The 13376-nt window shown below is 29.8% G+C and overlaps 1 protein-coding gene across 1 annotated transcript; it reads left to right on the forward strand.

Moving 5' to 3' along the window:
* The first annotated feature begins 2040 nt into the window (after positions 1 to 2040).
* Positions 2041 to 9828, forward strand: LOC129918906 (probable DNA mismatch repair protein Msh6). Its single transcript, XM_055999665.1, has 12 exons — positions 2041 to 2407; positions 2471 to 2925; positions 2979 to 3191; positions 5476 to 5676; positions 5740 to 5874; positions 5928 to 6698; positions 7951 to 8100; positions 8169 to 8468; positions 8528 to 8923; positions 8979 to 9308; positions 9370 to 9525; positions 9588 to 9828. The coding sequence occupies exons 1-12, from the start codon at positions 2218 to 2220 to the stop codon at positions 9708 to 9710; spliced, it is 3420 nt and encodes a 1139-aa protein (XP_055855640.1). The 5' UTR covers positions 2041 to 2217; the 3' UTR covers positions 9711 to 9828.
* Positions 9829 to 13376: the final 3548 nt, after the last annotated feature.

Genomic DNA, 13376 nt, shown 5'->3' on the forward strand with positions numbered 1-13376 from the left:
TAGCAACTTGGTTATGGTGACCGTGGTTCAATTTTAATTAATTGTTCCTATTTTCAATAAAAGTTTTTAGTTTTAATAAATAACTCTTTCACCCTCGTTAGGAGGCTGTGCTTTAGGGACTTAATTACTTCCCACTCATTTTGAGCCTGGGCTTTCGCCGAGAGTTATAGGTAGCGCTCTATTCACCCTCGTTAGGAGGTGTGCTTGGAATATTCCCTATCACCTTGGGCCTGGGCTAATTCCCACTCAAGGCAGGGCTTTTCTATTCAGAGCATGTTAGGATATATTATTATGTAATAAATAAAAAAAAAATATAATAAATAAAGAAAAATAAAGAAAGAATAAATAATTGTAAATAAGAAAGTAGTTAGTTGATTAAAAGAATAAAGAACATTACTAATTGGAAAGAATTCGGTGTTTTCTCTCTAACTGAGTTTTTAAGATTGCTTTCCTCAGAACGAACCTTGGATTCAGGCGAGCTTACCTCAGCCCTTGAAAATTAAGCATCACAAAATGAAATAAGGCCGAAAAATGTTTTTAATACCCAGTTCTAAATAGGTTTTCATCAAAACCACATGTTTATTTATCATCAATTAGTTAAAAATTCACCACGCTAGAATTTTTGCAATGACTGCAGGTGGAAATATTTATTTCTCCAAATTCGCAGAAAACAAAATGTAGCATTTAACAAGTTCAACCAGCTGCTCTACAAATCATACTAAGTTCCAAGAGTAAGAAAAATTCTTAGGTCACTTTTCAGGTGTCATCAATGAAAAAAGTTGATCAATTCAGGGTTAATCTAATATTGTGTCACTTTGTTGTATCCTCAGTCAAGTCTGAATGTTTAAAAAATAATAGACGAAAAGGTGATGTTTCATAAATAAATTTATCAACAAGTCCAACCATGTAAAAAATCGAAAATCGACTCGTGAGAAGTTGGCATAATTTGATTGAATTTCTGCTATCACCTTAATTGTCAGCTATTACAAGCGTTGCCAACCCATTCAGTCAAAATTATTGTTTAATTTTAATTTAATTATGCCTTAATTTAGATTTTTTAATTTATGTTAAAAAAAATTAAATACAAAAATTGAACGTACACATAACGGAATCTTTAATTAATTAATTTATATATAAGGCAACTTATTTGTCATGAAACGGCCACTTATTTTCTTCGAAAGGAATTTTTCAAGGAAACTAAGACATTGCTTTACATAATTGGAAGAAATTGTCGACCAATTTTGTTCACCATTAAGAAATAATCGCCTATTTGCAAGCTTTTTAGGCCTTTTTATAGCAACAAAATTGCTTTTATAGATTCTCGTCTAGTAAAATTGATTAATGTGGACAAAATTCTTCGAGAAAAACATAACAAGAGTTAAAGGGTAAAAACCAATTCTGTAAATAAAATCTAAAACAACATTTATTTAAAAGATATAATGATATACTATTAATTTTTAGTCCTTTTTATCAATATATTTTTTAAAAAATTATAAGAATCTTTTAAAATATAAATCAAGAGTGGAATGAAAAAAATTATGCCTTTTTGGCAAAAAATAAGCCTCAATGCCTTAGCTAATAAAATTATGCCTTAAAGGCATAATTATGCCTCAGTTGGCAATGCTGGCTATTACACACGGAGACGCAAGGGGTGCGCCTCTTTTTGAAATTCCATGAATGGCTAAAACCAGAACTATAATTGTCGGATCGTCGGATGCATACGGAGGGGAACAGCGCTCGCAACCGCACTCGACGGATGAAAACTTATCGAAAATACAAAGAAAACAACAACAATTGACAGTAGCTTCCGACTCCATCCGCCAATTATAGTTCTGGCTTAAGAGAAAAATCATGTTGTCGTCCCCTTCTAACTCATTGAATTTCAAAAAGAGTCAAGCCTCAAGCGTCACCGTGTAATAGCTGACAGTGAATTTTGCTGTCGGTAATACAGTTTTTTTTAAAATATATAACAACTCTGTTTTCTTTTGTCTGCACCACAAATGTCAAAATCTATTTTTCTGCAAACATAAAAAAAAAAAATAAACAAAAACTTCGCAAAACATTTTGGCGGAAGCAAAAATAAAAAGACGCGTCGGCGACAGTCGTTCTTTCTCCTCGTTGTCGTTAGTCCTTGAAATTGTAATGTGCACGTGAAAAATCGTCTCAAACTATTGCAATAAGTTATTTCGTCTATATTTTGTTAAAAACAAAAGAAAAATGTCAAAACGCAACAGCCTTGGTGGAACACCCAAAAGCGGTGGCAACACATTATTCAATTATTTTGCTAAATCACCCGCAACATCAGCCAAAAAACCAACAAAACCAGAAACTGAAATTAAAGAACCATCTCAAAATGGAACCAAAAAAATTAAAGAAGAATCACCAAAACCAGAAACAACTAAACCAAGTAAGTTTATTTCACAAATTCTATTAAATTACATTAAATAAAAAAAACCTCCCAAAAAAACAGCCAAACGACAACTAGACACTTATTTCAGTGATTCCGATCAAGAAGAAATAATTGTCCAAAAGAAAAAACGTTCAAAAATTTCATGCATCGTCGATTCGGATGATTCAGAAAGTGAAAATACTTCTGACAACATTCCACCAGTTAAAGAAGTCAAAGAAGAAATGGAAGTCGATGTCAATGACAACGACGAAGACGATAAACCACCAACTGAATTAATGGAAAAACTAAAGAATCTTCAAGATGATGAACCAAAATCCAAGAAAGAACAAAAGAAATTAGAAGAAATTGTCAATTCTGGGTCAAATTTGGACGAGCCAGTTGTTTGGCTTCATAATAAATTGGAATTCCTTAAACCAGATAAAATTAAAGATAAAAAAGGTCGTCGACCAGATCATCCAGATTATGATCCGGGAACTTTATTGGTTCCGGAGAGTTTTTTAAATTCACAAACACCGGTAAGGATTTTGATAGAGTGTAATGTCTTTTAATTTATTTGTTTTAATTGAAGGGAATGAGACAATGGTGGGTTTTGAAACAAGACAACTACGATTGTGTGTTGTTCTTTAAAGTTGGTAAATTCTATGAATTCTATCACATGGATGCTGACATTACAATTAAAGAACTTGGATTCACTTATATGAAGGGAGAATTTGCACATTCGGGAGCTCCGGAAGGGACATACGCTAAAATGGCACAAACTCTTATTGAAAGGGGTTATAAGGTGAGTTTAAACTACAAATATTTTCCAACTTCATTTTTTTTATGTTTACAAATATTTACATATTTGAAAGTATTTTGCAAATATTTTGCCATTTAAAAAAATCATTACAAACGTTTATATAACTATTTTAAATAAATCTATTTTTAACGTATTCTGTATTCATATAATTTGTTTTTGAATTTTTGTAAATTTTGTTTCTTCTAAAGCCTAGGACCCTGCTGATGCGAAACGAAAATTTCCATACAAAATTTCGTTAACGAAATCTTGAACGAAATTAAATTTGTTACTTGAATTTTGTATTTGTATTTATATAATTTTTACTTTGCTATAATACCCGATGGCATTTTTTTGTTAACATGTTTGCTGTTGACTTTGGAGACTTCAAAATTTTTCGATTCGCTTCAGCAGCGCACTAGGCTTAACGAATTTTAATTATTGCATTTAGAAACTATTATAAGTCTATAAGTCCCTTTTTTTTAAATCATTCATTAGTATAATGGTTCAACAAAATTTACAATACCAAAAGTTATGATTTGTTTTCTTACCCAATTTTTCAAAAATAGCAAAAAAAATACATAAAAAACTATTCCAAGTCATTGCCGTGTTTTGATTCCATAGGTTCATAAATTTGAAAAGTTTGACAATTTTATAAGAACCTGGCTGGGAACTTAAATACCTACTCCAAATTTATCGAAATAAGATTTTTAAAAAACAAGTCAAACTCGTGACCCTATTTTTTGTTCAATTTATAAGTTCAAGTGACCTCAACTCCAAAAATTTATAAAGCGTTTCGCCCAGGTACGACAGTGGGCTCATCAGTTAGATCTGTCGTACCCTTACTAAGACGCCTTATTTTGGTCGATGTTTACCGACACTATATAAAATAAGGCGTCTTAGTAAGGGTACGACAGATCTAACTGATGAGCCCACTGTCGTACCTGGGCGAAACGCTTTATAAATTTTTGGAGTTGAGGTCACTTGAACTTATAAATTGAATTATTATATTCAATCGCTTCACTTAAAATTAAAATAATTTTAATAATTTTTTATTATTTTTGTTTTTGTTTTTCTTCGTTACTATTTTTTGTTCTTTAAATAAATGTATTGTTTTAAAAATCTAGTTTTGTCTAGTTTTTCTTTCTTTTGAAGCCCATTCAAATTTATATGGATCCATGGTAAACCAATTTAGGTCATTATTTTTCAAGCCATTCATTTTGAGTTTATCAATTAAAATCAAATAGTCTTCAGTTTCGAATAATCTTTTAAATTCTTGAGACCCGGCCACTACCACTTTTTTTCGTGATCGTCAATTTTCCACTTAGTGATGACAAGATTAAGAAAGGATTCACAATTATGATTTTTTTCAGAAACCAGATTGGTGGCATGAAATAAGATTAAATGATTCTAAGTAATTTTTTACCTGATTATATACAATCTTTTCCATAATTTTATTTTCTAGATACATCATTTAAACAAGCCTGAAATCCTTTACTCTCTTAAAATCTTATTTTTTTTTTAACTGGGGCAATAACAAATTCTTTGCAGCAATTTGTTAATGATACACTAATAATTTTAACCAACATTTCACCACAAATTTCAAAAGTGTCAGCTCCATTTGCATCCTTTTTATTGTTCATTGATTTTAACACAGGTTTCAAGTCATTCAAATTAATTTCTTTAAGTTGAAAATTAAGGTAATAATAATAATAATCAAATACAGAATTGAAATATGGTTTACTTGGGAAACTGTTTCTAATTTCGACAATGCTTTCGACAAAAAACGTGTTTAAGACATTGGACATTTGGATATATTTGGTGTATTTACTGTTATAACTTTTTAATTTAAGACGAATAGCTTAATTGTTCTCCACATTGATTTATTTTTGATCAACAAATATTTCAATATTTCTACTGAATTATTGGTTCTTAGCGTTGTTGGAAAGAAACGTTTTAAATCTGTTTCTGCATTGCTTGTAATTTTTTATATGAATTGTCTTTTAACGAATTTATATTTATATTACATATTATTATCACAGATTTAAAATCAAGCCCTAAAAAGTTCATCCAGTTGATCTGTAAATGTCCTATAGACTTTCACTAACAAAAACCATACCATTTATTCAATCACCATCGTTTTATGTATTTAATATTCCAAGTTTTCTGTTTTGATTTTTTTTTTTTTTTTTGATTGGGCTCTACGCTATAACACAGTCGTTTAACACAGTCTTTAATTTAACGATCATTTTCTACAAATTTCTTTCTTATCTTTGCTTGTCTCTTCAAGGTGGCTCGTGTTGAACAAACCGAAACCCCAGACATGATGACCGAGCGATGCAAGAAACAAGGTAAGACAACAAAGTACGACAAAGTTGTGAAAAGAGAAATCTGCCAGATATCCAACAGAGGAACTCAAATCTTTGGATCCCATTACTGCCAGATAACACCCAATTACCAACCCAACTTTATGCTGTCCATTGTTGAAAAGGTTTGTATGTCCTTCGTTTAACCAAGATTCTCTAAATAAGCTAAAGACTTTTTTTTAATTTAGAATGAAGGAACAACAAGCAAATATGGAGTCTGTTTCACTGATACATCGATTGGAGACTTTTATGTTGGTGAATTTGAAGATGATAAGAGTTGTTCTCGTTTTCTTACCCTTATTTCTCATCATTTTCCTGTTTTGGTAGGTTTTTATGAACGACACTCCTTTATTTCCCAATAACACACCTATTTTAGATTATTTCTGAAAAACAATCGCTCTCGTCGCGTACTCAACAAATCTACCGAACTATCTTAGGCGGTGTTCTAAAAGATTACCTTCCCTCTGGAAATCAATCGTGGACGGCAGAGAAAACCCTTAAACATTTGGGTGAAAGATATTATACCAAATCTGGAAAAGAATGGCCAGCATTGATTAAATCAATGCAAGATGAAGGCGATCATCTTGGTCTTACTCCTCACGCATGTTATACCCTTGCCTTAAAAGCTCTAGGAGGCTGTATCAACTATCTCAATCGATGTCTTTTGGAGGAGAAAGTTATGCCATCGGCACATTTCCATTTATACGTTCCACCTGATATGCTTGATCAATTAATTGAAAATAAATCATCAGCACCGAAATCAGAAGCTAAACGAAATCAAATGAATAATCATATGGTTTTGGATTCTATTACATTGTCTAATCTTAGAATTACTGGAGAAGAACATTCACTTTACAGCACTCTAGATCAGTGTTGTACAAAGTTTGGAAAACGTCTTCTTCATTATTGGGTTTGTTCGCCAAGTTGTAATATTGATGTCATACGTGAACGACAAAATGCTATTTCTGATTTGATGGCGAATGATGAAGTATTAAAGGAAGCCCGAGGTCTGCTAGCTCCGCTGCCTGATTTTGAAAGATATTTGGCACAAATTAATTTGTTTGGTAATAAATTGGTCGCGGAAAAACATCCAGATGGAAGAGCAATATTCTTTGATGAGAAGATGTATAACAAGAAGAAAATTCAAGTAAGTTGATAGTTTTTTTTAACAATTTTTTTTTTTTTTCAAGAAATGCTATAGATTCAAACTAGAAATTAATTTGAATATTTAATCCAATTAGAATACGGCATATACGTTTTGTTGGTCAATTCATATTTAGATTTGATTTTTTTTAACTCGAGTTTAGATGCCATTGAAAACAACGCAAACATTTATTATGTGAAAGTTGCTTTAAACATTAATTGAAGTCTAGTCAGTATTAAAGTTAAAGGAAAATATTTCAGAATATCATGTTGCCAATAACAATATGCCTTTTCGGTTGATCTTCCAAAGCATACTGCAAATGGTTTTTTTTTTTTAAGTTTAAATGGATATAATTTTTTAAAAAGAAGAAGAAAAAAAATGTAAACAAAGAATAATTTTCATTATTTTTTGTTTAAATTGCATGGACTTTGTGAATTTTAATTCAATTTAAAATTATATTTTTTCCCAATACAGCCACGGGACTTTAAATTCATGTCATAGATCATATTGAAAAAGAAAAATTTAGAAATCAAGACAATTTCTGGGAAAGAGTTCAGAAAACATTGGAACCAATATTGGTTGAAATCTGTCTACTTTTTTTGAGTTTGAGTTTCGAGTAGTTTTGCGGAGAGATTTAATGCAAACAGTTATTTAATCATATTGAATTTTTAACTGATGAGAAATGATGCATAAGAAAATTTGAGAAATGATCAAAAAGCAATCCTCCTTTATCTACTAGAATTATTATCTTCAGCATTATTATTAATGTTTTGCAGCTAAAGAGCAATATTTGAAATTTTACAGTCATTACACAAGAATGAAAACTTTTTACTCTTAGAATTCAAATTGCTAAGATATTAAATACAAATTTAGTAAAATGTATATGTATGTATTTAGTAAAAAAACTATTTTTTTATAAATAATTTTCTAAATATTTTTTTGAAAAACAAGCTGGTATGCCATTTTGTAGCAAATATTAATATAAATATTATTTTAGATGTTGTAAAAACAAAATTGTTGCGTTTTCGAAAATTCGATTTTTCAAAATCCAAACATTAATTTTTTCTCCAATTTTAGTTTTGACTCAGATTAGGCCGTATACATACAGAAAGACAAAGTTCCGGGACTCACTTTTTTTGCATTCTCTATTTATCGTAATGTCATGTCTGATTGTATCTCAACTTTTTTTTTAACATTCAGTGAAACAAAACTTTAAATATGAAATCCTAACTTTCAACAATTTTTTTTGTTTTAGAACTTTATAGACATTTTAAAAGGATTCGAAGTCGTACAACAAATTCCAGAGATTTTTAAAAACTGTGAGTCAAGTTTAATCAAACGCTTATCACAACTGCAGCCAGATGGATGTTTCCCAGAACTAAAGAAAGTCTTAAAGTTTTTCAAAGTAAGTGAGAAACATAATCCAATATTCGTTTACAGTAAATTGAATAAATGTGGCTTTTATTCTTCTAGAAAGCATTTGATCATGAAGAAGCTCTAAAAACAGGCGTCATAGCTCCTGAAAAAAATGTTGATGCCGAATTTGATAATACCGAAGCTAGAATTGAAGAAATTAATAAGAAACTCCAAGAATATCTCGTAAAACAGGAAAAATACTTTGGATGTCGTATAACTTACTTTGGTAGTGACAAGAAACGTTTTCAACTTGAAGTTCCCGAAAGTCATGCTAGGAAAGCTGGTAGTGATTATTTCTTAGAGGGACAAAAAAAGGGTGCCAAACCATGCCGCCGATATCATACCAATGAAACAAGGGTAAAAATACAAAAACCGTTAATTAAGAAATATTTTCAAAACAACAATTCTTGTTTTAGAATTTGCTCAAACAAATGCAACAAGCTGAAGATGATAGAAATAATGTTTTACGAGATTTATCTCGCAGAGTTTTTGAAAAATTCTCAAATCACTATGATTTGTGGAAACAATGTGTAGATAATCTAGCAACTTTAGATGTTCTATGCTCTCTTGCCGAATATGCTCGTAATCAAAATTTCATTTGTGTCCCTGAGTTCGATTGTGATGCTGAGACGCCATTCATTGAAATTGAGGAAGGTTATCATCCTTGCGTAGCGGCGGAGACCTACATTCCAAATGGAATTGCATTAGGATCATCTGGCAATGCACCTTTGTCGCTTCTTACAGGCCCAAATATGGGTGGTAAGAGTACATTGATGAGACAAGTTGGACTTTTAGTGGTTATGGCACAAATTGTAAGCTTGATTTATTCTAATTACTTTTTTTGTCTAACGGAAGATTAATTTATAGGGCTGTCATGTACCAGCAAATAGTTGCAAACTATCGCTGGTTGATAGAATATTTACTAGATTGGGTGCTCAAGATGACATTCTTTCTGGTCACAGTACATTCCTGGTGGAACTTAATGAAACCTCATTGATCCTGAAACACGCTACAGTTAACAGTTTAGTTCTACTTGATGAATTAGGTCGTGGAACTGCAACTTATGATGGCACAGCCATTGCAGCATCGGTTGTTCATTTCTTGGCCAATCTTAAGTGTAGAACACTCTTCTCTACACATTATCACAATTTGATCGATTTCTTCCATCAAGACAGTCGAGTTGTTTTGGGTCATATGGTTAGTATTTTACATGAATGGTTTTATCTTCATTTAATCTATATTTGTTTTTGTCTTTTAGGCTTGTATGGTGGAGAACGAAGATACCGAAGATCCAACTCAAGAGACTGTTGTTTTCTTATACAAATATACATCTGGTGCTTGTCCAAAATCATATGGCTTTAATGCAGCCAAATTGGCTGGAATGTCTCATTCGATTATAAAAAGAGCTTATGAAGTAAGTTTCTTAATACTTATTTGTTTTAAAGATGTTTTAATATTTTTTTATGTTTCTTATAGCTTTCTAAGAAAGTTGAAGCAATTGCACTTAAAAGAAAAATTGCTTCTAAAGTCATGGCTGGAGCAGATACCTCATCTATTAAGAACCTCATTATGCAACTTAATACCTGTAAAGTCCATTAATGAATCCACTTGTTTTTTATATAAATCTTATATTTACTTTGTTTTTGTAACCAGTGTTTTTTGTTGTTGAAAAAAAAAAGAAAAACCAAATACATTCTGTTAATGTTTCATATTCAAATATATTGTGTTTTGAATTGATTGGATTCGAATTTAGTTTATGCAATCAAAAACATTTGATAGCAACCGATTCACAATCTTGCCAAAATGAAAATAATAGATGATCACCAAACAGTTAATTTCGTTTTGGTGTTTGGTCAATTTTCCAATGCTTGAAGTGCTCAATCTTGGCTACTTATAGAACTCAACAAAACTCTTTAAGCGGCTTTATTTTGGAAACTTCTGTTAAGTTTATTATTTTGTTAGAATTGCTAATTCCGAAAATTAGAGTCGATATTGTTAGTTAAAAAGCCAATACTGAGTTCTTTTCAAAATCATAATTGAGGGCTTTTGGCTTAGACAAATGACAGACCATCAGTTCTTGTGAAAGTGAATTTAACAGAATAATGTGAGTTTCACATGGAAGCCCTTGCACCCGAAATATTTTTGGTCGCTCGGAATCTTGGAAGTTTCACCCGAATGGAATACACATTTTCTGTTTCTGTTGAGTGCTTTATGACCATTTCGTTGTCATTAATGGTAAGGATGAATAGGAGGGGACCTAAATAACTGCCTTGGGGAACCCTGAAAGTAGCGAAAAAAAGGTTTTCTGAAGCCCAAACTTTAAGAATGCTTTTAAAGGTAAGATGTTTGAAGAACATGAGAACATCGACTTCCAGCCCAGCCTCAACCGCTGAAAAGTTATAGGACAACCACCAAGTTGACTCAACTTATTTTCGATGAAATTTTTGTCGGTGATATAGGAATAAAGGGCTGAATGAAAAATGTTGGCAACAGTCAAAAAAGCTTTATCTGGTTTAAAAGAATCATCGGTGAAAACGATCTGACAAATGCAGAAGACAAATACGATACGTTAAGGGTCGCTTAAAGCTTCGTTTCGAACTCATAATATGTTTTAGGACCGTTAATGAGGTTGGCTTTGAGGACTACCAAACAAAATCGTTAATCGCTTTTTACATAGAAAAAGATAATAAAAAAAAACAGCAACACTTTTAATACTTTGTTATAAACCCAGCCAGAACTACATTCCTAATGTTTAAAATAAAAGATTTTTAGTCTCCAATTGCAACAGGTGGGACAATAAATCTGTCAATGCTAATTATGGAATTGCCCAAAAAAGCATGTCTATTATGTACCTATTCTTACTTTTTATATTTATTAAAATCAATCTTGCCTCGTCGCAATATTTTGAGACAGGTGTAATGGACATATGATACAATCACACACTTTTACATTTTATCTTGTAATAATGTGGGCAGCAAAACGTTCCAGTTTAAATGAATAAAAATTTAATCTTTCTGTTGCTGGATATAATTCATATTAGTTTTTGTCTATAGAAGTCGAAATCAATTGCGTGTTACAAATAACGGTATCCTTTTCTTCGAATTTAAAAAAGAAACAACTTCAAAAGTTAGGTATATAATTATTTTATTTCAAGTATCACAGAAACTAAAAAAGCAAAATGTACTTAAAAATCATCATAATAACACAGAAGTAAATAGGACTCATAAATTATTCACATACATTATTACATTTTTTTTTTGTTAAAATTAAAATTGAAAATAATGAAACAAAAATTATAACTTAATATACATACATTTAATTTTAAACTTCTTATACAAAAAAAAAACTTCTCTGGAAGCTATGGTAGGCAAAGTCTGATAATTATTTCATTTTGTTTTTTTTTTTTTTTTATTAATTTGTTTTATTTATTTTTAAGAATTGTACAAATTATATGAAATTGGTTTTTTGATTTTTTTTTTTTGATAAAAAAAAGTCAGTTTGGTAAATTCGAAGCATACGTTTTAGCTTTAAATGGAAATTAAATGTTTATATTTATTAGCATCGCTTTTTTTATCAATTATTTTTTTAAGTCAGTTTAAGCCATACAAAAATTATTTTCAATTAATTATAATTTATTATATTAATTTAAAACAAGTTGGTAAAAAAACCTAACAGTAAACTTATTTAATTTTTTTTTCTTGCAAAATCATTTTCGCAATTAAGTACAAAAGTGTCTGTGTAACATTTGGTTACTTATCAAAATGGTTTGCAAATGATTTTATTTATATTTGTTTGATTTTTTTTTTAAATTTTTATTTAAACTTTTTCTAAAACTAGAAAAGCCTATAGTTCATTTTTTTATATTCTATTCATTTTTTTTTGTTTGTGTTAAAATAATCTATTTAATAAACAGTATCTACTAAATTTTTTTTTAGTTTATAATTTTTGTTTTTAATTTTCTTTTTATTTTTTTTAATTTTTCATCAAGAAACAACTTACAATTATAATGATAAACTTTTTTTTAGCCTTAAGTCTGTTTGAGTCAAGAGAAATATAACTTAAAACAAAACTAAAATGAAACTTAATTTTTATTTATTAAATTTAACTTATTAATTTTACTATATTTGAACAATTATTACAATGATTTGTGCTGCTTTTTTAGATTATATTGAAGAATGTATGTTGTGTTTTTTTGTTTTGTTTTAAACTTAAAAGTTTAAGTTTAGCTCATTATTGCACATAAAAATCTACTTTTATCATAAAAAATTAAATTATATTTTATTTAACTTAACTTAAGTAGCACATAATTTGAATACAAAGAGGTTAGATCGTTTTGATTTCAAAATCATTTTTTTTTTTCATGGCCATGCAAGGTGGTAAATGACTAGAATTTAGGTTGGAATCTTTTAGCAATGTAGACATCAACCAAGGGTGTTTAATTTTCTTAGCTTAAAACATAAGTTCTAATTTTGTATTCGTTAGTCAAAGGCTCTATTTTAGTCCAATATTTTAAAGTTTTTTTTTTGGCTTTGCATTTTTGGTTAAATACACAACAGTCAAAAGTTAACTGATACTTTTTGGTTGCAAGCAAATGGAAATTCAATTTGCAAAGAAGTTGAATATTTAACTTAGAAAAAACGTTGGTAAAAAGTGCATATATAATAGTATATTTAAACTTTTTTACATACTTTTATATGCGAAAGTCATAGAAGTGTAATTTTGAAATTCCAGATAATTTGTATTTCAATTGAAATTACACTATGCATCGAACAGCATTTAAATGCAACAACTTTAGTTTAGAAAGTATTCATCATACCGGGAACGCATTCATAACTCAAAATTATAAATAATTTTTTTTTTCAATCAACCGACTTTATGTAAATGTAGAAGAAACTTAAATTAACATTGAAATACAAAATGTCTAAACATAATGTCACATTGTGGACACAATAAAAACGTATTAAAGTTAAATTAAACTTATTTAAAACACAGGTGTTTTTGAAATGTGCCTGGGTATAATTGTCATTTTTAGCAATAAATTCTAGTCAAATATGGCTTTAAAAAAAGGGGTTTAAATGAAAAGCATAACTTTTTTTTTCAATTAATTAACAAATTTTATTCATTCAACTTGACCAACGGATTCAAATTATTTTAAAATATTTTTTTTAACTAAAATAAATTATAAATAAATTCATTATCATTGTCGCCTTGGCCATTTATAATCTGAAAAATATAGTGCAGCAGCCAATTTTCCACCTTTATTAT

The sequence above is a fragment of the Episyrphus balteatus genome, chromosome 4, assembly GCF_945859705.1.
Source record: "Episyrphus balteatus chromosome 4, idEpiBalt1.1, whole genome shotgun sequence".
In the NCBI taxonomy this organism is placed as follows: Eukaryota; Metazoa; Arthropoda; class Insecta; order Diptera; family Syrphidae; genus Episyrphus; species Episyrphus balteatus.

What these genes read in the sequence shown, in the direction of transcription:
- LOC129918906 (XM_055999665.1), top strand. Translation starts at nt 2,218, where the DNA reads ATGTCAAAACGCAACAGCCTTGGTGGAACACCCAAAAGCGGTGGCAAC. An exon ending in TAGTGGTTATGGCACAAATT is followed by an intron (nt 8,924 to 8,978) that starts GTAAGCTTGATT and finishes ATTAATTTATAG; the next exon opens with GGCTGTCATGTACCAGCAAA. An exon ending in TTATAAAAAGAGCTTATGAA is followed by an intron (nt 9,526 to 9,587) that starts GTAAGTTTCTTA and finishes TGTTTCTTATAG; the next exon opens with CTTTCTAAGAAAGTTGAAGC.